The sequence below is a fragment of the Homalodisca vitripennis genome, chromosome 8 (genome assembly GCF_021130785.1).
Source record: "Homalodisca vitripennis isolate AUS2020 chromosome 8, UT_GWSS_2.1, whole genome shotgun sequence".
Taxonomy (NCBI): domain Eukaryota; kingdom Metazoa; phylum Arthropoda; class Insecta; order Hemiptera; family Cicadellidae; genus Homalodisca; species Homalodisca vitripennis.
In genome coordinates, this window is record NC_060214.1 from 69066527 (window position 1) to 69093855 (window position 27329).

A 27329-nucleotide genomic window follows, 5' to 3' on the forward strand; every position below is an offset into this window, starting at 1 on the left:
CTCTCCTTCGATATTCCTGAAAGGGATTTAGCTGCTAGGCACTTCAGCTATTAATTAAACAGCCGAGCTGTTTGATAATCGCTTTAAAAGGAGCTTTCATTTGCTTTCAGGACAGTCGCGAGCCTGAAGTTTGTCCGGCCGTCACAGAGAACGGGTCGAGGGGCAAAGTTAAGTGTTTCCACTTTAGATTAATGACCGTCTGTCTGTCTGTCTGCCCGAAGCTCTCTAATTGTCCTACAATGCAGCTCCCTGCTGCCACTTGTTTCTTTTCCGGGTACAGTCAATGAATCTTTCGCTCCATTTTTCTCTGTCAAGTGCAACAACTGTCGTAGGATAGGTTTCATTATTGCCGATGTTATTTAGTTTGAGTAGTACAGTAAGTAAACATTATATTCCGGACGATAAATTAAACCTTTGATTGTATTAGTTACACAAAAGATAATACATCCCGTGCTATAAATGAGACATGGCAAAAGTGAACACTCAGACTGCTATCTGTAGAGCGAGAGATCAGTTAGCAAAATATATTTGAACGTAACGTTATGTGGTGCAGTCCTAGCGTCGGACCCCTGAACTAACTTAAATAATCCCCTGGACCTCAGCACACCATGTCCTATCATTGATATATCTTGTGTGCAAGACTGAATAGGGGGAAGCAGTGTTAACGGAAAATATAAATTATAACACTCTTTGGAAATGTTGAACCTCACTTAGCAATAGGATCCCCAAATGAACGCCACCTCCTCTCTTTTATTTCTTCTAATCACTTTTAACAATTTATAAAATAAAATTTTAAAATCCCCTATAGTGATTTGCAATTTTATAATTTCAATTTTGTTTCTTGATGAGCATCATAAACTCTCTCAATACATCAGTGGCTTAAAACATATGTGATGAATATAGTATTTTAGGCTACACTGCACTTGTAAAATGTGAAAAATAATAAAAATGAAAATTGTACTAAAACAAATGTAATACTTTTGTCTATAATGATGCCTATTTTGTTGATATGATGTAATAATCTGAATGAAATTAATTTTGTAGCAAGAATTTTTAAATTTACCACATGTGCCTGTTTTCTTAATAATGCACCTGTAATGTTGTATGTAGTTTAGGTTATTTGGGTAGAGCTAATAACCTACTCCCTCAGCCATAGATTGTTAGAGTATTTTTTTAATATTCTGTAACCAAAAGTATAAATGCATTGCTATTACAAGTTGTTCTAGAAGTTTAAACTCAAAATTAGAAGTTATCTTTTATTTTTGGAATGGCTATTTCTTACTTTACAGTTTAGGTTTACACTATATAAGTCATATAGGTAATAATATCAGCACTTTAAGCTAACCAAGAAACACTTTATACATAGTAATTTGGGAGGAAACATTACATACAATACAAGTACAATTTTAGTATAAAGAACGAAAATGTTAGTTTCCGACATGAATGAGAATACCTTTTTAAATATAAATATATATATTTAGTGAATCTCCAAAATTTTATACAAAAATATGTCATATCCTGTGGCATTCCATTCTTAACAGTTATATGTGCACCTCCAAACAAGATTCCCAAACATCTTCCATATTTGAAGTTTGAGAGTTGCATTAATGCGCCCTGGAGTTAACACAGAGGCAGTGCCTACAGTTGTGGTAGGGGGGGGGAGATCCAGGATCCTCCCTCAATAGATGATTTCAAAAAATCATCTTAAAAATTTCAACTTGTCACACAATTTCCTTGTCATTTGTAACCTTTTGTTAAATTTGTATTCTTATGTCTTGATACTCAACTTAGCAACTAAATCAAGACATTATGCCATATACAAGTATGTATGTACATCAATACCTAATTTGTAAACACCATCCAAAAGTCAACTTGCCGCAGCATTCTGTAAGTCTATGCTGCAAGTCTAAGCAGAATAATGTGCCATAATATTTGGATCGCTTTGTAAACATTTTGTATTAAATAAACGTAGCGACTGATTTGTGTGAACCATAATCACAAAATATACAAGAACAGAGAAATATTCTTTTTTTACTAGTAGGTCATCGCTGCACATTGGTGTGATATTTAAAATCGTATGGAATGATTTGCTATTCTTCCATATATACTCAACAACAATTGTGAAAAGTTCAAAAGTATTTGTGTGTGTGTATTAAAGTTTGGCTCATGATTAGAGATTTAATTAATAAGTTATTATTGACTTTAAATTTTGTATACAACCACAAAAAAAAAAGCCTGTTACATGTCACCTGGTGTGATGGTCTCCTTTCAATAAGTTACATAAGTGTTCATAACCATTATCATTGTAAGATTTATGGCATCATAAATATTGGGGATCTCCATACATTTTGTGGCAGATTTATGAATTGTAATATCTTATTTTTACAGTTTATAAATTGTCATGGATTTTTCCCTCATTAGGGAGGAGCTTCAGCATTCAAAGCCCTTGGGTTTGCTCCTATATGTCTGTATCAGATTGATGTTCACCAAGTGAGTGTGGTGACGTGTTTCAGAAGCCCAGCTCTGCTTCGTCCCCATGTTACACTGCTCTGTGTTTGTGAAGAATGTGCCTGCATGTCTGTGTCAGACTGATGATCACCAAGTGAGTGTGATGTGGTGTCTTGTTGCAGAATGTCGGTGTGGGAGCGACTGGGCAGTCCCAGGTATGTTGTTGCACCGATGGTGGACGCCAGCGAGCTTGCCTGGCGCATGTTGTGTCGCCGCCACGGAGCCCAGCTCTGTTACACCCCTATGTTACACAGCTCTGTGTTTGTGAAGCACCCTCGCTACCGCGAGGTCAGCTTGGCCTCATGTCCTGAGGACAGGCCTCTTATCATCCAGGTAATCTATTGTAGCCAAGTTTGCTGGTGAAACAGTAAAAGCATATCATCCTTTCTAAAGACTCACTTTATTACTGTAGTTTTAATGCCAGGTTTGTTTGAATGGAATGGGAATACTTGTGGTTTATAATGTACAGGGAACAACTCCAGTGAACTACCGATTGTTATGACTTGTATCAAGCATAAATTATCTGGTTGGCAACAGTGTAACTGCTGTATCTTACAAAAAGTTTTTTTCCAATATTTTTTTGAGGAGTGTCATGCTGATAACTCCTCTCTATTGGCTTTCACTGACTAGGGCCAATGCTAATGCACAACATGTATGGGTGTTGATTATGGAAACTTTTGGAGAAGACAAGAATGTTCAAAAGTTTAACTATATAATAATAACTATTTAATTTTGGTATCAAAGTCTCTTTATTGTAGTCTTGTAATGCTGGAAATCAATTTAAACAGTTAAAATAAATTTATATCCACTTTAGATATATCAAGAATTTTATTTGCACTCACCTTTATGTAGCTAACTCAAAAGACTTGACTGGAAGTTGGTTGAAATTTTTTTAATGGAATGTTGGGATGAGGTTCACAAAATTACAACTGAAAACCACATTTGAATTGCAAAATTTGAATATTTCTATTAGGTACTTAATTATATGTATCTTATAAAATTTATTACATTTTACCTAAATCATTTAAATGAATTTCAGCCACCTATGTAAGAGAGTAAAACCGCATCACTTTTAAATTAAACAGTGGGCTTGTGGACCATGAAAGACAAAGGTAGTTTAGCTCAAACATGTGATTTATCTAAAAAAACAAGTTAAGGTTAAACTGTGTACTCATACAATGAGGCAGTTCAGGAGGTGACTCGAAGAGAACATAACCAAAGCAATCGAAATAAATTAGAACTGGTTACAAATGATAGGTCACTAGCAGGAAATTGATACTGGATTCATTATACATACATCAGCAATATTGTTATAACTGTAAGAACATTAAAAAAAATTAATTCAACAAGAATGTTCGATTGTTCAAAATGAATTGAGGATCGACGTAAATAACAACCAAAGAGTAAAACACTTGACTTTCTGAATATAAATAATAATGGTTTTGTAAGGAAAATTCCACCTTAGCTGCATATCATAGTAACTGATTGGTAGGTACAAACAAATGAGGGTAATGCTATTGACAGTATAGTAAATTTTATCACAGGTGTTCTCTTTTGAAAAATCTATTAATTATTTCTGACATACATCAAACTGCTTTACTGCTGTGCAGTTCTGTGGCAACGATCCGGCTGTGATGCTGGAGGCGGCAAAGCTCGCTGAGGCCCACTGCGATGCCATCGACATCAACCTGGGCTGTCCTCAGGCCATCGCCAAGCGAGGACGCTACGGCGCCTTCCTGCAAGACGACTGGGAGCTGCTCTCCAAGATTGGTATGTCACACCTCTCAATAGATATTTAATGGCTTCTAAATTCAGGGAGCTGTTGATAAATCATAAAAGTTTCTCTGGTCTATGACTTATTAATTCATTACACTATTGAACGTTCAGTCAACTGTAGTAGCAAAACTAAACATGGCACTTATATTTATTGGCTGAGCGTTAGCGAAGCCTGTCACTTGAGGAGCTGGAAAAATTTCATTCTGTATGTCCTCACGATGTCTCGAAAACGAACTGTCCTATGGAAATGGGCTTATAGGTTTCATGAAGCTTCGATTCTAAAGGCAACACTGAGTTTGATGAAATGCCCATGGGGTTTGGCTGAGGATTAGTGAATAATTTTACATTAGTTTTATGGATAACCATATGGCAACAAGAGAATAATATATTTTGTAAACAAAGATATTTGATATACATATGAGATTCTAACATGACATATCAATATATGAAGCCTTAACTACCCCAATATAGCATTATCTTTTTATGACGTGATGTATAGCTTAGAATTAAAAAGTAAGTGTGTAGGTTTTAATTATTTAAACACTGCTGTGAAACAGAGCTGGATAAACAAAAATGTGAATGTATCATGTGGAAAGATATATTGAGAAAGATTTCATCTGTAGATTTTCAATTTGGCGTGGAATTTATTTCTACATAGACAAAAATGAGTTCTATGGTGGTGGTGTAAATCAAACCATGGAATTTGGCTGTGCGTCTTTGAAACCTATCACTTAGTGGGCTGGCACAATTTTCTTTTCTACCAGGGTGAAAATTTCTTTTCTGTATGTTTTTCAGCCTGTGTGTGTGTCTATCTGTAGGGTATCTCGAGAATGAAATGATCTATAGACTTGAAATTTTGTAAGTAATCAAAGCGAAGTTTGTTATGTGACTTGTGTATGGCTTACTCCTGCTTTGTTATGTATACCATATATAACACACTCACTGCATATGTAACTCCATAAAAATGAAGTAATTAAGAGAAAACTCCCTATGTGTACCAGTATTGAGTTAGTTATCTGTTCTTTCCACTTCATTATATTCACATAATAATTTGAACTGGCTCTTAGTTTTAGAGGTGACATAATATCAATTACCATTTTTCTTGTTAGTGTGACGTAAACTGTGAATAAATGGTCAGGTAGAATATGGGGGATCAATGCGCTCTCACCAAATTTCCATTTCTTTTTTAAGATGCAACTAAAACCATTCAAAGTTCCAACAATATGTTAAAACACTCATGTTCTTAATATTTTTTTTACTGTCAGTTCTAAATTAATTATTCTTAAAACCCATAACTCGTATTTGTTATTTTTTAAGAGAGTAAATATTTAATTTGATATTTGATATGAGTTAATTTGTAAATTTTCTTATTCCATTTTTCATATATTTTTTGCTGGTTACATATTATTGTAGTATAAGTTTGAATATTTATCTTGCTTAGTAGTAAGCATTGAGAAAATGAATTACAATAGTGTAACAAAACTTATGTATAGTTTCAATGAAATATTACTTTCTTTATGATTATGTGCGGTAAAATGAAATCTATCCTCTGGGAACACGAGAATATTAACTGAAGTAGCGGGAGCACAAACCCAAATTTAATTTCCACAATGCGCACACGGGGACCAGCCCTCTCTGAAGCCCCTCTTGCATAAACTTGGAATGAGTTATTGAATTTTCTCCCCTCCAAACATCATAAAAACTTTTGCAATGATCTATCTGTAACTTTTAACCTCAGTCGTAGGTTGTCGTGTCCTCCCCCTCTCTAGCTGTATAAGTTATTTTCTCACACTGAAATATTTTGTGCACATTTCATATCATAAGTATTTATTAGTATTTTTCTCACAATCAGATATAATTGGACTGCTAATTATAATTATTCATCATCCTGTAAAAAGAGGTGGAAATTTAGAACTGGATCTTTAAAAAAAGTTTGTTGAGCTTAGGCTCATCAACTCTTATTTTGTAGAGGGGGTTGATTGAGTTCTTCTGTTTTTAAATATTTTGTATTAAAAGTGAATGATGATTGGGAATGCGAAACAAAATTTCAAGGAATTAATCAATGGATTAGGTTAAACAAAATGTTTTATTCTGCCAGTGAGAGAAAAGTGAAGAGGAGGGCAAAAAAGTATTTCAAAACAGGCTCATGATTACAATGAATTATTGGATGAGCAAATCCTATTTCTTAAGGGATTAAAAAATTTAATTTCTGTTACATCTGTATGCACAATATCTAAAGAACGAAAAGGCTTGAACTTTTGCACAAAACTTCATTTCTGTATAGGCAACATCAGGTTTGATGATGTTGGATGTCACTCCATGGAATGTGGCGAGTGTTAGTGAACTTTGGTATACTGGTCTTGTGGCTAACCATGATGGCAACGAGAAAATTGCAGAAGAATGCATTTGTACTCAAACTGAGACAATGTTATGACATTTGATCATGTGATAAAGTAACACATTTTGGAGAAACTGTAAGCAAGATATCGCGAGAAATATTTCTTCTGCAATTTTAAATTTTGTATGCAACCAAAGTGAAGCCTGTTATTTGACAAGTAGTATGACTACTCTTACCTTGTTTAGATATCAAAGAGATGACAAATGATAGAAAAGATAGTAGAACCAAACAAGAATGTCTGTTTGTAAAAGAATATGGAATTCAAGAGTAAAACATCTAAGATCTAATAATGCATATTAAAAGTAGCATTGTTAATATAGTAAAAGTTCAATATTATTTTCCTTGTTTAAAAAAGAAATAAAATAAAATCATCCCACTGTGATGATAAGTATAGACAATAAAAATGTCTTTATTAATAAAGTATTTATAATGGTGAGGAGTTCTGAAAGGGCAAATCGCATTGTCTCTGGAAAATTGAGTACATGAGTGGGTAGAGTATAGCAATGAAGCCAATTCAATTTCAAACTGCACACAACTAAAATCCATTTAGTAACAATACCTTCATCCGAACTGTGTTGTGAACTATTCCATTTTCTGTCCTATGACATGACATAATGTCATTATAAGTCCCTAACAAATTGTACTGTTGATCAAAGCACCTGTAGAATGTAATGAAAGTCATACCAACCAATCCACACCAAATATCAGAAATCTATCAATATGAAATCCATAGCTTACCTTATTCTTGTGGTGTCATGCGGATAAACACACACAAACACAACAGAAATTTCTACATCCCTCCGGCATATAAAAGAGAAATTTTGCCAGCCAGATCTTTCTCGGCACATGTTGCTAGTTAGTTGAAATAGTTAGGCTACATGTATTACTATTTTACAATATCATATGATTGTAGTTTATTTTAAAATATTCGTTTCAGTAATTTTCTCATCATCATGCACCTATAAGACGGATGTAAAACTTTTCACTAACACTCAGTCAAATTTCACACATTGACATGCACCATCATCTGATTCAATATTGCTTAGGTCAGTTTTGATTGAGGTATCGTGCAGACAGACATACAGACTGACAGAAATGAAATTTTTCAGCACCGCGAGTGATAGGCTTTACTAATGCTCACCCTGTAAACATTCACCCAGGCACAAAATTTTTTACACGTGTATTTTATTTTGGTTTGAAAACATTCTCTCCATAGTTTTGAAGTTTTATACTCGTTATTGTGATGGCTACCCAATAAAATCCACTTAAAATACACAAAGCTAGAAATCAGAAACAGATTTATTATTTGATTTTACAAGTTCATCCCTACATTAGTCACACTCAGTTTGAAATGTGTTTGTCACTCACAGTCTTAGAGACCGGTTTTAAAAATTCCTGAAAATCATGGTTTAAGATAGCCTGTTGCTCATAAAGTACAGAAATAAATAATCGCAAAAAGCCTTAATGAAATTTTGTAAACATTGTGTGAAATATTTTATAAATCAAATCATCTTAAAAGAGATTTAAAAATTATTCGTATATATATGTATTCAAAATATTGATCAATCAGTAACAAAATTAAATAATTACAGTAGACATTAATTTTTTTAACATTATAACAGTACAAGGAATATAATTTGTAAGATAAAAATAATATGCCTGAGAGAAAACGGTAAGGAATGCAAACAAAAGTGCACTGGCTTGGTGATTCATTAAAACACTTTTCACCAGTTATAATAGGAAAGGAGGTTCTAAAAGACAGCTAAACAAAAGGATAGTGCATACAGACAGTCCTTAGAAAAGTAGTATGAACATTTACCAATGCTGAAATTAAAGAGTATACACATTTGATGCAGGTTTAACTGAACTGCTATACACTACAGAACTGAATAAATAATTTGTAGGCCAACAATTTCATCCTTTTCTTTCCCCTTTGTATTTGAATATATATTGGTAAATAGAGGTATAGAAACATATCTTTTTAAATTAATCAATTTGTAATTATAGAACGCAGTCTTGTCTAGTTATCTAAATCTAATTAAGACTGTCTACTTTTGAGATTCAATATATCAGTATTTTTCATTGTTTATGATGGTGCTGAGACGTAAAAATATTACCAAAACTATGAATAAATTAATTTAGCTGTTTTATTCGCTGTTGTAACCCCTAACAGACACTGACTATTGTTCTAGATAATCTCAAAATAAAAACGAATTTTTACTGATATATTTCAGACATGTTTCTCATGAAGGGAACCTGCTTATACCAGCTATCATATGGTATCTAATTTGAAGACCAGTAAAATAGGTTAACTGTCAAAAACTTTTATTAGGGAAGTAGTTCAGTACAGTGGTTATTTGATTTTAAAATTAAAAGTGGTTTTTATTTTATATCTGACACATAGAATCTTCTTCATACAGTTAAGGGCGCAATCTTTGGAACAGAAGATTCTATTACATGTTTGACAGTGGGGAGAAATCGGTGAAGTACGCCCAGATGCTGCAGATGACACGGGTTGCAAGATGCTCATGGAACATAATTTTCTAGTATGGTAGAAATTATGTAATTTGTTGGTGTTACAGTGCAAACATTGTCACAGTAGGTCAGCATGCCAATTACATGCAAGGTGAGGGTGTTTGAAAGTGTGGAGAAATAGGTTCTGTACGTCCAAATGCTGGAGATAGCGGGTTGCAAAATGCTTACGGTCCATGGTGGTACCATGGAACAGAATTTTCTAGTATGGTAGAAGTTATGTAATTTGATGGTGTTACAGTACAAATGTCGCAGGGAGTCAGCGTGCCAATTACATGCAAGGTGAGGGTGTTTGAAAGTGTGGAGAAATAGGTCCTGTACGTCCAAAAGCTGGAGATAGCGGGTTGCAAAATGCTCACGGTCCATGGTGGTACCATGGAACAGAATTTTCTAGTATGGTAGAAGTTATGTAATTTGATGGTGTTACAGTGCAAACGTTGTCGCAGGGAGTCAGCGTGCCAATTACGTGCAAGGTGAGGGTGTTTGACAGTGTGGAGAAATAGGTCCTGTACGTCCAAATGCTGGAGATAGCGGGTTGCAAAATGCTCACGGTCCATGGTGGTACCATGGAACAGAATTTTCTAGTATGGTAGAAGTTATGTAATTTGATGGTGTTACAGTGCAAACGTTGTCGCAGGGAGTCAGCGTGCCAATTACGTGCAAGGTGAGGGTGTTTGACAGTGTGGAGAAATCGGTCCTGTACGCCCAGATGCTGGAGACAGCGGGTTGCAAGATGCTCACGGTCCATGGCCGTACCAGGGAACAGAAGGGGCCTCTCACTGGACTGGCCAGCTGGGCCCACATTAAGGCTGTCAGGTATTTGTCACATCTCTCTGCCCAGTTGACAGATGTACTGGATTTTATTTACGTTAGTAAATGCAAAATGGAAAATACTTCTCTATATTTAAAGCATACTAATGTTTTGAGGGATTGAACATTTGTTACGTATTTATTAATTTTTGCTGTGATTTCACAATTTGAACATTACCCCGTTCTTCTTTTACAAGCATCAGTCTTTTGGTGGTTAACATTTTTTCTGACTATAAAATCCTTTATTTGTAGCCATGATGATATTGTGTTATGTTGTATGTATTTTTTTTACATGCAAATAAAAGCACTCTAATTATAGAAAAGCATTTTGGGGAAATCAAACAAAATTTCAAATTAACATTAATGAGGTATAACTTGTATACTATACTATACTATTTATACATTTCCCTAATTCACTGAACTTCCAACCTTAGTAATTCTTCTAGTTATAATTCAATTCTTTTACCCAAAGCATCTAAATTAGCTGTAAGTTTACTAAACATGAAAATTTGATTTGATTATTGTGTTTGTCATGTACAAACGGCAAGTTAGTCAGAAGTCAGAATATTCTTTATTACAATTTCTTTAAGAAATGCAATGGTGTCAAAACAATACTGTATACAATATATGAGTAAATACATAAAATTGTAATACAATACATAACATCAAGTCCAGGTCGTTTGATCAAATTCATCCATGGAATAGATTGGATTGTCCAACAAGAGGTTCTTCAGTCTGTTTTTTAGTGTTGCACCAGTTTCCTGTCTGAAGTCTTGTGGTAGGTGGTTGAGGATTTTCATACCGGCATATATTGGTTTTCTTGCATATAGAGAAGTTCGATGAGCTAGGAGGTTGAAACGGGTTGCATGTCTTGTATTATAGTTGTGAAGGGCTGATCCTTGAGCTGGTTGTTTGATTGATGCATAGTGATTGTACACCTCACAAATGTACATTGCATACGCAGTCAAGATTTTAAGACTTTTAAAATGTTCTTGGCAGCTCTCCATAGGATGTAGGCCTAGTATAGTTCTTAATGCTCTCTTTTGTAATATTAGTATCCTGTACATATTGGTCTTGGTAGTACCACCCCATGCGGCTATGCCATACATTATGTGAGTTTCACAGAAAGCATGGTAAATGATTTTTGCTATTTCTGGAGTGCCAATTTGCATCATTCTTCGAATTAAAAATATGCCAGTGTTCAACTTCCTGCATACACTGTCAATGTGGGCTGTCCAGGTAAAGGAACTGTCGATGGTAATGCCCAGGAAGCATGCGGTCTCTTCCACTTCCACCTCAGGTAATGCTGGTTCCTCCCTTCCTCTTCTACCAAACATGATTTGCTTTGTTTTTTGTGTGTTTATAACTAGGTAATTTTCGTGGCAGTATTGAGTGGCTAGGTTTGTAGCAATAAATGCGCTTATCTGAAGTGATTCAATACTTTCTTTGCCCAGCACAAGGGTGGTATCATCAGCGTACATTATTGGGGTACAGCTGTCTCTTAGATATGCTGGTAGGTCATTTGTGGTAAGGATGAAGATAGCAGGGCCCAGAACAGAACCTTGGGGTACCCCTCTTGTTATTGGTAGAGGTGTTGAAAGAACTTTTTTGGTAGTACTCTTTTCTTGACACAGAAGCTCCACAAGCTGATGTCTATCAGCCAGATAGTTCTGAACCCATTCTGCTGCTTTTGCCACAATACCAAGGGATTGTAACTTGGTAAGGACAAGGTCATGGCTGAGGCAATCAAAGGCCTTGCTATAATCTAGCATAATACCTGCTGCTATTCTTCCAGCTTCTATGTGGTCAACAGTCTCCTCAAGCAGACTTATTAAGGCCGTTGTTGTGGACTTATGTTTCCTAAAGCCATGTTAGGTGTCATCAACTCATTTTCGTTGCAGTGATCCAATAATATTTTGAGGGCTATCTTCTCGAACAGTTTGGAAATTGTTGAAATTACTGATATTGGTCTGTAATTATTGACTTCCAGTTTATTTCCACCCTTATGTTTTAGATAAACTTTGGATTTTTTCAGCTGTTGGGGAAAAATTCCTTGTTGAAAAGATCTGTTAATTAAGTATGACAGAGGTTCAGATAGCTCCTCACAGTTAATATACGAGAATAAATGTAGTGTATGGTGATTATTAACTTTTTTAGTGTATGTCAAAAACAGTTTGTCTTTCAGCCAGAAGAGTCAAATTTACTGCTTTAATTGTTTGCTGATATCCGCATGCACATTATTGATGCCAATTTGCGATGAACCACTTCTATTAAACCCCTTTCATCACTTCATGATGGTGTTTTTAAGGCATTTATTGTGTATCCCTCCAATCACATGTGTTTTTATACATTAATATGATTGTTGCTGATATCTATACTATTAGGTATAGGTCCCTGGTAAACATATAGGGCTATTCTTATTTTGAAAATCCCTCCGGGCTACGTGCCACTGGTCTTTAAAGTTGCATAAAACTCCAACTTGGTCTGTAAAGTTGCATTACATCAAAAACAGGTATTAATTAAAAGAGCCTGTTAAATGTAATAAACTGTAAATATTGTTTTATGACATCACAAGCAAATGTTTAATTAATTTAACCACTATTTTCAATTCATTTGCATTAATGGCTTTCAGAAAGTATGAAACGTTTTTGAATTTAAAAAAATCAAAGTACAAGAAAAATATTTTATTATTTCATGTGAAAGAGGGGCTAAAGTACTACTTTTCTTCATAATCACCATAAAAATTCAGTCACTTATCATAGCGGTAGACAAGCTTTGAAATTCCTGTCATAGAATTCTACAGCCTGTGATTTCAGCCACTCAGTGACGTGTACCTGGGGCTCCTCATCGTTGTCAAAACAATGTTTTGCTAGCCATGTCTTCATTTTTGGGAACAAGTGAAAATCACTTGGAGCAAGATCAGGACTGTAGGAGGGATGAGGAAAAACTTCCCAGTTGAACGAGTGGAAGAGTTCTTGCATACGGTTTGCCGTGTGAAGTTGGGCATTGTCATTCAAAAGCAAGATTTGGGGTTTTCCTCTGCACTAAAATGTTTTGCAGTACCGCTCAGAGTTTATTGTTGCATCACACTAAAGAAAATCAATAAGGAGAACACCTTGCCTGTCCCAGATCACTGTTGTCATCATCTTCCTTGCCAACAAAGTTTGCAGATATTTTCTCGGTTTTTGAGGGGACCTAGTGTGCCCTCACTAAATAGACTGTAGTTTTGTTCCACAATTCACATACTTCACCCAGATTTCGCCTCCTTTTACGATTCGATCCAGTAGTGCATCACCATAACTGTGGTAGGCCTCCAAAAACGTTAAAGCTGCTCCCATTCATTGTTCTTTTTGGTGATCTGTGAGCATTTTTGGCAGCCATCTTGCACAAAATTTGTGGTAGCCTAGCTTCTGTGAAAAAATTTCAATCAATAAAGTCCATGAAACTTATGGGAAACACAGAGAAAGCTCAGTTATTGTAAAACTGCGGTTTTCATGGATCTTATGGTCAACTTTTGCGACCAGATTGTCAGTCACAATGACCGGACGTCCACTCTTCTCTTTATCATGAACGTTTGCTCTACCATTTTTAAACTGAATGCACCACTTCCTGACAGAACTTTCAGTCATTACGTTGTTGCTGTACACTTCACACACTTGTAACCAATGAATTTCTATTAATTAAAAGTTTTTTGCCAAACAAAAAACGAATCACAGACCACGCACTTAACAACTGGCGAGATTTTCGATTGCAGCACACATTTCAAATATGAATATAAAAAACAGGCAGCGCGGAGTTACGCCCGTGTCGGCTGGAGACTGACTGAGGTGTAGAGCACGAGCCCACCAATATATATATATATATATATATATATATATATATATATATATACGTGATTGGTACATGCCTGGTGGTGTCAGGTGGAAACATACCTTACTTTCTGAATAGCCCTCGTAGTCTTGGAAGCATAGGGTAAGCTTGACAGTAAAAACACAGTAATAAGAAAATTAAAATAATATCCAGGTAAAAAAAATTCCAAAAATTCACGAACAAGCAATGAAGTGTGTGAAGGTGTATTGGTCATGGTGCATGACCAATACACCCATCCATGAATCGTTTTGCCAAAAATCCAAGAATTTTTATTTCGGATTGCTTTGTGCAAACGGCATTGAACTTGCAGGTAGGACTCCTTATTGACCGTTTGACCTTGTGGCAAGAATTCATGATGCACTATGCCATTAAAATCGAAGAACACATTGAGTATGGAATGAACACACAGAAGAATCTTCACGTTCAACTGCACTTGTTGAGCCTTTTTCAGTCTGCATGATCCAGAATACTTCCACTGGGATGATTGGACCTTAGTTTAGATGTCATATCCCCATGTTTCGTCACACATTTCATGCCCAAAACATTCAAAAATTTAATGGTATGATTTAATTGATATTCCAACATCATCAGCGACTTCTCTGATCATAATACAAGTTTGCTAATTCATAATTCTAATTCATAACAGTTTCTTCCACATTTTTCTCAACGTTTTTATCAGTGGTTGATGTGCTGAGGTATCCAGAGCGTTAATCATCTTCAACATCTTCACGGCCATCTTTAAAACAACTGTAACACTCGTAAACCCTTGTTTTACTTATACCACTCATCATAAGCTTTTGTTAACATTTCCCACACTTTATTTTGTTTTACACACAAAATTTGACATAAATTCTTCTATACATTTTTTTTGTAACAAAAGAAAATCACGGAGTTAGTATAAACATTTAATCTAAATGTACAGCTGGAAATGTTATACTTCACGAGAATGAGTACCAAAAAATTAAATAAAAAGTCTTGTCAATCGTATTCTCTAAGCCTGTGAAACTTAAAACTTTCCTTTACTTTTTGAAAACACCTAATATTTTAATGTAATAAATCACATTTACGTAACACTTATTTATAAAAAAGATTTAATTTTGATTTTGGTTAAAAATTCAATTGAGCTTTAGGAACCCAAAAAAATCATTCCAAGGTACACTTTCCAGAACTCTAGAACTGAATATAGCTATGTAAAATATAATTGAATTTTATCTCTTTATTTTTGTACTGTTTATTTTAATTTCTCATACTTAAATTAAATTAATTCATTACTAAGATTGTCATTGTAGTGAGTTAAAATATGGGGAGCTGTGTGAGAAATTGTGTGTTCATTTTTTAAAAGTTTAAAATAAAAAAAGTAATACAGGGTATTTAGTGTCTGTGAAACTTGGGTTTAAAATGGGAATGAAAGAATATGAGTTGAAATAGTGATCTTTTACTATCCTACTATAAAACTATAACGAACCACCTTTAGATGACTTATCAAAACAACATCTCAGTCTTTTAGGCCATTGTTTGTTTGTTTTTCCACTCAAACACATTTTGCCCAGCAAACACAAAATCAACTTTTTTAATACAAATGTGATGTTTTGCAACTCCCAAATAAAGCTTGGGTCAAAATGCTTTGATTTGAGGAATTTTTGGATGTTATCAGTAGTTGGAAGCAATCTCAGGTGGCATATTTTATGCTGAGAGGAATATTAATTTGGTAAGGATGACAGGTTATATAAATGTCTCCTCTGAAGGTGTGCCACTATATATTTCCATAATTGTATTAAAACACTGTAGACTAAAAGTGGAAATTTTATAGTTTCAGAAAAATATTGTTGTACTTACAAATTATTTTATAATCATGATTCTCTTGGAATTTAATTACCAGAAATTTGGGATTTTCAGGGGAAACCAAAAAAAATTTGCAACTTGCCAGATACCTAGTCAAGCTGTTACCGTTTGCGGTTACTCTCCCGACTTTTCAGTCGGCCGTCGTTATATAGGTTCGCTCAGCCGTGTGGTGAGGGAAGCGTTCTCCTCTCGGTGGGGAAGCAGTGATATTCCGTGCGGGCACGGACCTGTCAGTTATTGTCTGACTCATCGTTAGTAAAAATAATAATTTTGGCAATTTTAATTCAGATCACTATAAAACCCAAGTCGTTAATATTATACTCTTACCAAAAAGAAATTTTTTATGTCTTAATTTTGCAATTTTACTAATCAATACTTAATTTTGTATGTTAAGAAAAATAAACATGTTGAAATTTACCTATGTAATATATAGTACACCATAACTAAAATGTTTAAAACTTATATCAAATTTTTTTTATTTACTGGAAGCCTGTGTACATTTTCGCTTATTGCGGTTTCAACTCCAAGATTGGTAAGAACCTTTTTATTGTTGTTGACCTGTTCCTTAAATCTGTGATAGTCATTAGAATAAGACACCATTTTGCACCATATTTCTCCTCGTCACACTAAGCCGGTAATTTTGGGGTTAAATGTAAATATCGAGCACCATTACATTTATCATTGTAAACAAACGTTTTCACTTTTACAATGATTTCTACACAAAACTCAGCCAACTATAAATAAGGTACCTGGTCTTAATCATTGAAGTTAGACTAATGTTGTTACCTTTAAACTTATGCATAGCAAATAAATAATTGACAATAATTTACATAGTAGGAAACATTTTAAATATTTGTAAGAATAATAAAAAAAATTTATTTTTAACTCAAAGAAAGTATTTCACTTTCGTACAAGTAACCTGTGATCGGAGTGTAAACAGCGATTTCCAGGGTAGAGTTGTAACGTCTCTATCAAGCTCAGGAACAGGGGAGGAGGGGGGCGGCACTCAGGCCAGCCAAGTGTTTTCCTAATGACGCTACACTGTTAAACACAGCATTCCCACTTCTCTCGCTCTGTTTAGTTTTAATGTGTTCACAAGTTTATTCCGTTCCACTCTGCAGATTCATTTACTTTATTAAGTAATTAATTACTGTTTCCCTTAGCTAATTCCTACAGCTTGTATAAATTAAAGATTTTTACATTCCGATGCTAAAAATTTTATTTTCTCCAATTAAAAACTTATTATTTGTTTCTTAGGATAAATAGTATTGTTAACCCTTGAAGTGGCATGAAACAAATATTAATCATCAAAAGAGACATGTATTATAAGTTATAGTTAGACATTTAACTTCCTCTACTTGGCTTTTCATAAATATATTGTCACAGAGCATCTATTACATTACTGATTTATTGTGATCACATAGATCCTCCTAGGTCAACAAAAAATATTGTGATCAGGTGAAATCTCGCAGATATATGCCAGTCATATTATCAAGTTTTTGTGGAGTAATGTATTTTATAGTGTTTTATTGTTGTTAATATTGTGTTGTATAGCTTTCATAGGTATTATTCTTTTTGTTTATTATGGGTGAACCTTGAAGCAGTGACCTTATAGAGTTTGTTTTATCAAAACTGTCTCAAACATGATTTAGAGAGTAAATGCTAGTTACATCTATGTAATTTTGGAATTAGCTCAAAATTTGTAATAAGTCATATATTTACTGTTTTGGCATATTTACATGATGTTAAATGGTATTTTTGATGGTTTGTAGATTAAATACTTTTTAGTCGGAAGGGCAAAGTTGTACAAATTTCTTACAAAGGCCATTGACCTCTATTATTTTTAATTTTTGTGTTTTTTCTCATACACAAAATCATGAGTTGTGTTTATAATAAGATTGTTAGCTGCCATCTTATTTCTCCACATCAACCTGGCTTAACAATATCAAGTTATAGTGATTATTCTTTCTTCCAGAAAGTATGTGATGAGCTCCCTTATCTCCTATTCTTTTTTAACTTTACACCTTTAATAATCAATAAATGATAATGATATTTCATCAGCCATTCCTTATCTTTACAACACTAGTAAAATAAAATTTATCAAAAGGCTGATGAGCTATGAAAATTACTCTAATCATCTCAGTCCTGAAACTGGTGGAAAATGTGTTCCGGGGAAACTCTAAGGATCTCAGTGACATCCAACAGTAACATCCAGTGCTTGGTATTTAGAGGGATGTTTGCAGGAGGTGGTGTCATGGTAACACCTGTTCCATGGATAAATTGAGAATCCCAGTGATGGCCAGCAGTAAAATCCAGTGCTTGGTGGATTTAGAGGGATGTTTGCAGGAGGTGGTGTCATGGTAACACCTGTTCCATGGATAAATTGAGAATCCCAGTGATGGCCAGCAGTAAAATCCAGTGCTTGGTGGATTTAGAGGGATGTTTGCAGGAGGTGGTGTCATGGTAACATCTGTTCCATGGATAAATTGAGAATCCCAGTGATGGCCAGCAGTAAAATCCAGTGCTTGGTGGATTTAGAGGGATGTTTGCAGGAGGTGGTGTCATGGTAACACCTGTTCCATGGATAAATTGAGAATCTCAGTGATGGCCAGCAGTAAAATCCAGTGCTTGGTGGATTTAGAGGGATGTTTGCAGGAGGTGGTGTCATGGTAACACCTGTTCCATGGATAAATTGAGAATCCCAGTGATGGCCAGCAGTAAAATCCAGTGCTTGGTGGATTTAGAGGGATGTTTGCAGGAGGTGGTGTCATGGTAACACCTGTTCCATGGATAAATTAAGAATCCCAGTGATGGCCAGCAGTAAAATCCAGTGCTTGGTGGATTTAGAGGGATGTTTGCAGGATGTGGTGTCATGGTAACACCTGTTCCATGGATTATTGAGAATCCCAGTGATAGCCAGTGGTGATATCCAGTGTTTGGCAGGTTTAGAGAGATGTCTGCAGGAGGTTGGTGTCATGGTAAAATCTGTTTCCATGGATAAATGTGACAATCCCTAGTGATGGCCAACAGTAACATTCAGAGTTTAGTGGATTTAGAGAGATGTCTGCAGGAGTTGGTGTTATGGTAAAATCTGTTTCCAGGGAGAATGTGACAATCCTAGTGATGGCCAACAGTAACATTTAGAGTTTAGTGATGGATTTAGAGAGATGTCTGCAGGAGTTGGTGTCATTGTAAAATCTGTTTCAGGGAGAATGTGAAAATCCTAGTGATGGCCAACAGTAACATTCAGAGTTTAGTGGATTTAGAGAGATGTCTGCAGGAGTTGGTGTCATTGTAAAATCTGTTTCAGGGATAACGTGAGGATCCCAGTTATAGCCAATGGTAATATCCAGTGCTTGGCGGATGTGGAAAGATGTCTACTGGAGGTGGGATGTGAGGCTGTGATGACTGCGGAAGGTAACCTCCACAACCCCTGCCTGTTTGAGGGCTGCAGTCCCCCAGTCTACGAGGTGGCGCAGGAGTACCTGGAACTGGTTGAAAGTTACCCCTGCCCCACATCCTATGTGCGCGGACATCTTTTCAAACTCTTCCATGAATGGTAATATCTGCTATTTTATTGTTGTATTCTATGTTGTAAATTACTCAACTTATATATAAAATTGTGTGTTTTGTTTATTTGAATATGAGTGATTGATTGGTAATAATTATAATATTGGAGTATCTGTTGTAAAATTACAAACATTATTTCTTTGAAAGATTTCATAAAGTTTAAAATTATGATGAGTTGTTTCTATCTATTATTTATTTAATTATAAATTTGATTTCAAGTTATTTTTCTGATGAAATGTATAACTTTTATAATCTTAAAGTTTTTAAATTGTACAAATTAAGATACTAATTAAGAAAACTAAGTATCCCAACGGGCTAAGTTCAAAATTCCCAATTTATATACAAGTTCTGCTGCATTTAAGTTAACTGGTTTTGTTCAAATGACATTTCCTGCTGTGTTGAGGGTCGTGAATATAAATATTCCCAATTGATCACTGTTTTTGGAAATTTTCTATAGTAATAGCTGCCGTGTCATGATTAGGATATGTGGTGTAGTAGTACTTTTGTGTTTCTATACTAAAGGATTTAGATTTTTTAAATAGGACCTTCAATTGTAAAACTATTGATTAATATCTCAAACCTTTTCACAACGATAAATGATTGTATGTCTGTCATACCTCTATGTTTATAAATATTTTCTTTTTCATCTATAATCTGCCATTTATGATAAGTACTTCAAAATGAACATTATATTTCACTTCTGTATACTTATTTTCTCATTAAAATGATTTTTTCTGTTTCAGCCTAAGTTTACCTTCCAATTCGGACCTAAGAAACCAGTTGGCAAAGGGACCGAGTATAAGTGATTTCAAAGCAGTTGTCGAGAGACTGAGAGCCATCTACGAGCCAATCCACGAAGGGAGACAGCTCTGGACACACGAGTATACTAGTGAGTATGCCAGTGTATCAATTTACTGAAATCAATCTTTTTTAATGTACAAACCAATCCACGAAGGGAGACAGCTCTGGACACACGAGTATACTAGTGAGTATGCCAGTGTATCAATTTACTGAAATCAATCTTTTTTAATGTACAAACCAATCCACGAAGGGAGACAGCTCTGGACACACGAGTATACTAGTGAGTATGCCAGTGTATCAATTTACTGAAATCAATCTTTTTTAACGTACAAACCAATCCACGAAGGGAGACAGCTCTGGACACACGAGTATACTAGTGAGTATGCCAGTGTATCAATTTACTGAAATCAATCTTTTTTAACGTACAAACCAATCCACGAAGGGAGACAGCTCTGGACACACGAGTATACTAGTGAGTATGCCAGTGTATCAATTTACTGAAATCAATCTTTTTTTAACGTACAAACCAATCCACGAAGGGAGACAGCTCTGGACACACGAGTATACTAGTGAGTATGCCAGTGTATCAATTTACTGAAATCAATCTTTTTTAACGTACAAACCAATCCACGAAGGGAGACAGCTCTGGACACACGAGTATACTAGTGAGTATGCCAGTGTATCAATTTACTGAAATCAATCTTTTTTAATGTACAAACCAATCCACGAAGGGAGACAGCTCTGGACACACGAGTATACTAGTGAGTATGCCAGTGTATCAATTTACTGAAATCAATCTTTTTTAATGTACAAACCAATCCACGAAGGGAGACAGCTCTGGACACACGAGTATACTAGTGAGTATGCCAGTGTATCAATTTACTGAAATCAATCTTTTTTAATGTACAAACCAATCCATAAAGGCAGGTAGCTCTGAACGCAAGAGTGTACTAAAGAGTATACCTGTCTACGTGTATTCTATTTGCTGAAATCAATCTTTTTTAATGTACAAACCAATCCACAAAGGCAGGTAGCTCTGAACGCAAGAGTGTACTAAAGAGTATACCAGTTTATGTGTATTCAATTTGCTGAAATCCCTTATTTGTTAATGTAATGTGTCCCAAACTTGTGAACTGTCTACCTTTGTCTATTAGTAAGTCACAGATGCAATTGCAGCAAAATTAGATTTTTTTTATACCTGTTAATCCATATTTTAAAATGCTCCTATCAATTGAGAATCCTGTCGACTGTTATTTATTTTCTTGGTGCTAAAAGACATGAAAGCACATGAAATTCACTATCAGGATTGTGATGTGTGTGAACCAAACATTATAAGTGATGAAATGGAGTTCAAATGGGTAAGATCTTTAAAAGATGTCCAAAATGATGTTCATGATAAGAAAAGGAATAGACAATCATCAATGATCACCAACGATTTGGTGCAAAAAATGAATAATACAGTGAAAATGAACAGACATTTCACAATTTTGTCTTTATCAGAAGACTTTCTTCAAGTTTTAAGAAGTGTTCTCTATAACATTTTAATCGAGGAACATGTTTTGCTGTATGTCAATGTCCATCCACATGTGGAAAACCAAACTCAAGATCTCATCATGGCATTTTGCTAGGAACAATTTGATAATCCCAAACAGCCCCAATTTTGCACCCAGAGACTAGCATTTGTTTTTTCATCAGGAGAAGTATCTTGAAGGTCAGCACCACAACAACGTCAATTTTGTCAAAATATTGTGCTGCAGTCACTTAATTCAGGTGGCAATCTTCTATGAAGGCAGTATACAAGGTTGTATTTAGATATGATATTGATGACAGTAATGTCAAAAAGTAGATAAAAGTAGGCTATGGGCTTTTATCTAAAAATAAAATGTTTAAAAAAGTTTACTTCATTTTTTTATATATCATAACAGTACTTACTTAAAAACATGCCTCATATTTTAGAATTAACCGCAGTTTGATAAAAAATTTTCATTCTTATTGAACATTTTTATTGTACGCTTACCTTTGATGAGATGTCTCTCTTTATGTATACCAGTCAAATGAAAATACCATTCGTATTCTTGGTAACTGTTGCATGAAGACCACATTGAACTAAAAGCGATAATATATTTGATGATTTTTCACTCACCAAGACAAGGAATTTCTTAATGACGTGATGGCATAACTGTTGCTAGTGAGACTTAATATATTCTTTCAGCTCCTTTGCCATGTAGTCTCTGCCCCAGTACATTCTGAGCACTCACCTGATTAGGTAGCAGCTGGTCAAAAATCAGAAAATAAAACTAACATAAATACAAACATTGTTTCCATAGTAATCAAAATTAATTCTAAATTAAAAATTGGAACATCAACATGCTATGGAGTTTAGGTCAGATTTAATAAAACAATCCTAGCTACTCCCACTTACTTTGAATTGCTCTCCATTACAAATGATAGTTAAAATATGTTATTAGAACAGATATATCAAATATACCCCATTTTAATTGGCTGAGGAGAATCTGCCACCTCTGGTTCAAGATGACGAGGTAATTGTATGGTACCTTGACTGTTAAGGTAAGCAGTAAGAAAAGGATGGAGCACAATAGATCTTTTGGCTAACATTAAGAAGTCAGTGAATTCATTCAACAAGTGGAACCCAAATTCAGTGATATTCTCGTTAAGAAAACTAATCTCCAGTCTTATTACTGTTCAGACCATTGTAAATGGATAACAGCAGTAAAAAAATTCGTTGTGAGAAAACCAATTTTCAGTCATACTTATGGCTGAGCCCAACGTAACTGGATAACAGCGGTAAGGAAATTCATTGTGGAAAAATCAAATTTTCAGTTATACTTACTACAGAGACAAACATAACTGGTTAACAGAGGTAAGAAAATTTGATGTGGGAAAATCCATCTTCAGTCACTGCTGAGTCCAACGTAACTGGATAACAGCGGTAAGGAAATTCATCGTGGAAAAATCAATCTTCAGTCATACTTACTGCTGAGTCCAACGTAACTGGATAACAGCGGTAGAGAAATTCATCGTAGAAATATCAATCTTCAGTCATACTTACTGCTGAGTCCAACGTAACTGGATAACAGCGGTAAGGAAATTCATCGTAGAAAATCAATCTTCAGTCATACTTACTGCTGAGTCCAACTGTAACTGGATAACAGCGGTAAGGAAATTCATCGTAGAAATATCAATCTTCAGTCATACTTACTGCTGTGTCCAACGTAACTGGATAACAGCGGTAAGGAAATTCATTGTGCAGAAATCAATCTTCAGTCATACTTACTGGTGAGTCCAACGTAACTGGATAACATCGGTAGAGAAATTCATCGTAGAAAAAATCAATCTTCATTTATACTTACTGCTGAGCTCAACTGTAACTGGATAAACAGCGGTAAGGAAATTTACTGTGGGAAATATCAATCTTCAGTCATACTTACTGCTGAATCCAACGTAACAGGATAAAAGCGGTAAGGAAATTCATTGTGGTGAGAGTATTCACAACATTTTTCTCCAGTCCTACATGCTGATGAGAAGCCTGATATCCTTCCTTACATATCCACGGTTCTCCTATCGTTTTACATATTTTGCACTCTTGAGTCCTTCAAAATTGTACGTTCGATTAGTCGTCTCAGTCCTGTAAATAACACATGACTGAGGGAGTGGCAGAGGGCTAATGTTCATCCAACTATGTATTGCTATTGTAATAACAATTTAAAAAATAAATTCTTGTACTTTATTATTAACTTAAAAATAAAATAGTTATATTTTGTGAATAGAGAAAAGTCCAGGTATATATACGAATGTTTTGTTAGACTAAGAACAATAGTCTTAGCTTTATCAAACTGGAAGTCTAGTCTTCCATTTAACAAAGAAACATAAAGTTAAAATTAAAATGAATTTTTCATTACCTCTAGCCACTTTTTTCAACCACAGGTTAATGGAATTACATTTTTAAGTATTCAGTGTTATCTAATCGTATAAAAAAGAGGTGAATCATTCACGGTTCGGGTTAGACATAGACAAGAATGAGTTCTATGACAGAGCTTGTCACTCCATGGGATATTGCTAAGTGTTGTTGAAGCCTCATATTCAGTAAGCTCACTCAGTATTTCTTTTATATGCCGGAAGGATTTAAAAAACTCCTTTTCTATATCCCTATCTGTTTGTAGAACATTTCAAGAATGAGAAGTGGTGTGCCGTATTCCTACCTTGTTTATAAATTATATGTGATGTCCACAGTTCAAATAGGTTTTTTACAATTGTAATTCCATATATGATTCCATTTACCTCATGGCTCGCGAGGCATACAATATTGCATAATCAATAAATGTGCATAAAATATAACTAGTGTAAACAGTCATTATATTTAATGTTTGAAATGTACTTTCATATATTGTAGCCTGCCCTAAGTACTCCACAATACAAATTTTTTAAAAAATTGTTTTTGTAAAATTAGACTTGTATGTAAGTTCTATTTTGAAGTGGCACCATATATATTTATTCCAAAAGAGATTAGAAGCAACCTTTTAGTTAGCGGCATTTGTGTGTTTAAGTCACTGACACAAAAACAAGATTTATTACAATTCTGACTCATTCTCTGTCATTAATCAATGTTTGAGATTTTGAGTGGTCAGTTTTTTATTGTGAAGCTCATGTTCTAGGCTACGACATGGAACTACCTCCCTGGATATGTAAGCCTAGAGTGAGGATGGCACCAGAGGAACATATCAAAAAGATGGAGGCTGTTGTGTCCGCAGAAGCAGCTCCAGTGGACGAAAAGGAGGTAATTATGATTGTTTTTGGTTGGCAATCAAAAACTTTTCAAGAAATTATGCTCTGTAGTGGAAAACTCTAAACATTATTTAAGTATAAAACGATTTGAAGTCTTTTCTTTATAAAGTACTATTGTGTACATTGGACACTAATGGCTTGCACAACATTTAAAACCGATTCAGGAAATAATTTATTGTTTCAAACATAAGAGTGTAATAAACAATAATTATTTCATTATAATTAATTCGTTACTGTTTGTAAGTATTAGTGGAGATGTATGTATGTTTGGCAGCAATAAATTGTCGGTGATGAATCTTTAAACACTTAGTTCGTATTCCCTTATCTGTTTTGGTTTCAGTGAACTTCAAACTCATTTTGTAGTGAAACTCCAAACTCATCAAGGAAGTGCTGTCTGTGATTTTGTATCCCCTTACCCTCTGTGTTAACTTGTGTTTGGTGTCTGGTATTTTTCCTGAAAGTCGTAAATTGTCAAAAGTAGTGTCTATTTTCACAAAAGGTGATTTTTTTATGTCCTGAAAGCTATCAACCGATCTCCGTTGTACCAATCTTCTCAAAAATTATAGAAAAGGCTGTGATACACCGGATAACAATTTTTTTTTTAATTTTTCAACTTGTTTTCTAAATCTCAATTCGGCTTTAGAGGGGGCTTGTCAGCTGTGGATGCAGTCAGAACCCTTGTCTCTGCTGCTTTGAATGGTTTTGAAAAGCATGAAAGCACACTTTCCATCATGTGTGACCTTTCAAAGGCTTTTGACTGTGTTCCACATGACATCCTCATCACAAAACTTGAACATTACGGTATAAGTGGTGTTGAGCTAAACTTTTTTCGGACCTATTTGGCCAATCGCACCCAGAAAGTCCTGTACAACAACAGGCTCTCTGAGGTGGCGGTAGTGAAGAGTGGCGTACCCCAGGGATCGGTCCTTGGCCCTTTCTTATTTTTAGTAGTGATTAACGACTTGCCGTCTAATTTAACTTGTAATTCTGTAATCTTTGCTGATGACTCAACTCTTTTCTGTAGTAATCGTTGTTTGGATTATCTAAATGTTCACATGTCTAACTGCCTTTCTGCATGTAACGATTGGTTTAAAAATAATGGTTTACTCTTAAATAACAGTAAAACTCAATCCATTATTTTTGGTTTAAGTAGTAATGAGTAAATCTTTCCACAATTGAGTGATCATGTGGAAAATTACTAGGCATATACCTTGATCCCAAACTAAGCTGGGGTGTGCACATTAGCCATGTTTGCATTAGGCTCTCTAGAGTAATTTACTTACTCCGTAAGCTCAAAAGATGTATCCCTAGACACTATTTACGGGTGGCCTATTTTGCATTCTTCAATAGTATTATAAGTTATGGTATTTTTTTGTGGGGCTGTGGTCATGAAGTAAATAGAATTTTGCTCCTGCAAAAAAAGGCACTCAGAATTATCACATTCTCTAATTATAGAGCCTATTGTAGACCCTTGTTCATTCAGGAAAGGATATTCACTGTTTTTAATCTGTTTATTTATTCATGTTTAGTAAATGTTAAATTAGGTATTGGTGCCATACCTCTAAGGTCACACTCACATGCTCATTTTACCAGACATAGAAATAATTTAGATTTACCTCTTGTTAGGCTAATCAAGTCCCAAGATCATTTTCATGTATTGGTTTAAAAATGTTTAATTGATTACCAGCGGAAGCCCACCGAGTTGAGTTAAAATGATTTAAATAATATAAAACAAAAATCTTTTGCTGGTTACTAAATAATCCGTTTTACAGTATGAATGAATTCTTTACGACTGATATTGATATTAGCTTCTAGATTTTGACTGAGAATATTCTTGTTACATTCCTTGTTTTGTACTTGTTATTTTATTGTTATATTATATTAATTTATGGTTAAATTACATTTCTTATCATTATCTATTGTTAAATTTTATTGAATAACTATAGGCTAGGCTAGTCATTGTTTCTGTTAAATTATATGGCTATTGAAATATGCTTATGAAAGATCGATGCCTTGGTCTTAAAAAAGTAATATTGACGTCAACTATACAAAATGTACATTTTGTAATTTGTTGAATAAATTCTTGATTCTTGTAGTTTTAGGGCAGAGCGTGAAGTTGTTTCCTGTGATATAACCACAAACAGTTATGGCATAATCTGATCAAATGGAAAGTTTAAAAGAACATTTTTGTAAAATGTTTGTGTTTTAATATAGTTGACAAATTTTTAGTGCAAAATCGTCATTGATACTACAAATTGATGTTACAAATTTGATGTCACAATTAGAATATACAAATAAAACCACTAAAATTAGTTTTGTTTATATTTTTCTTACAAGAGGTTGATTAATTTCTCCTTGAATATCTAACATCCATTTACCAATTTAACCTACAACAATGCACCTTTTATTACATTCAATA

At 34.7% G+C, this 27329-nt stretch overlaps 1 protein-coding gene across 4 annotated transcripts in view; it reads left to right on the forward strand.

The window, feature by feature from the left end:
• LOC124367693 (tRNA-dihydrouridine(16/17) synthase [NAD(P)(+)]-like) overlaps nt 1–27329 on the forward strand; it is a 190572-nt gene that overhangs the window by 159881 nt on the left and 3362 nt on the right. For 3 of the 4 annotated variants that reach the window (XM_046824727.1, XM_046824726.1, XM_046824725.1), the window contains exons 2-7: nt 2631–2841; nt 4119–4278; nt 9835–10030; nt 19047–19295; nt 20050–20195; nt 24781–24902. In XM_046824727.1, coding sequence (XP_046680683.1) covers nt 2632–2841; nt 4119–4278; nt 9835–10030; nt 19047–19295; nt 20050–20195; nt 24781–24902 — 1083 coding nt within the window. In that variant the 5' untranslated portion in view covers nt 2631. Of the gene's footprint in view, nt 1–2630; nt 2842–4118; nt 4279–9834; nt 10031–19046; nt 19296–20049; nt 20196–24780; nt 24903–27329 lie in introns of those variants that run through there. The other variant, XR_006922925.1, reaches the window with a different exon arrangement.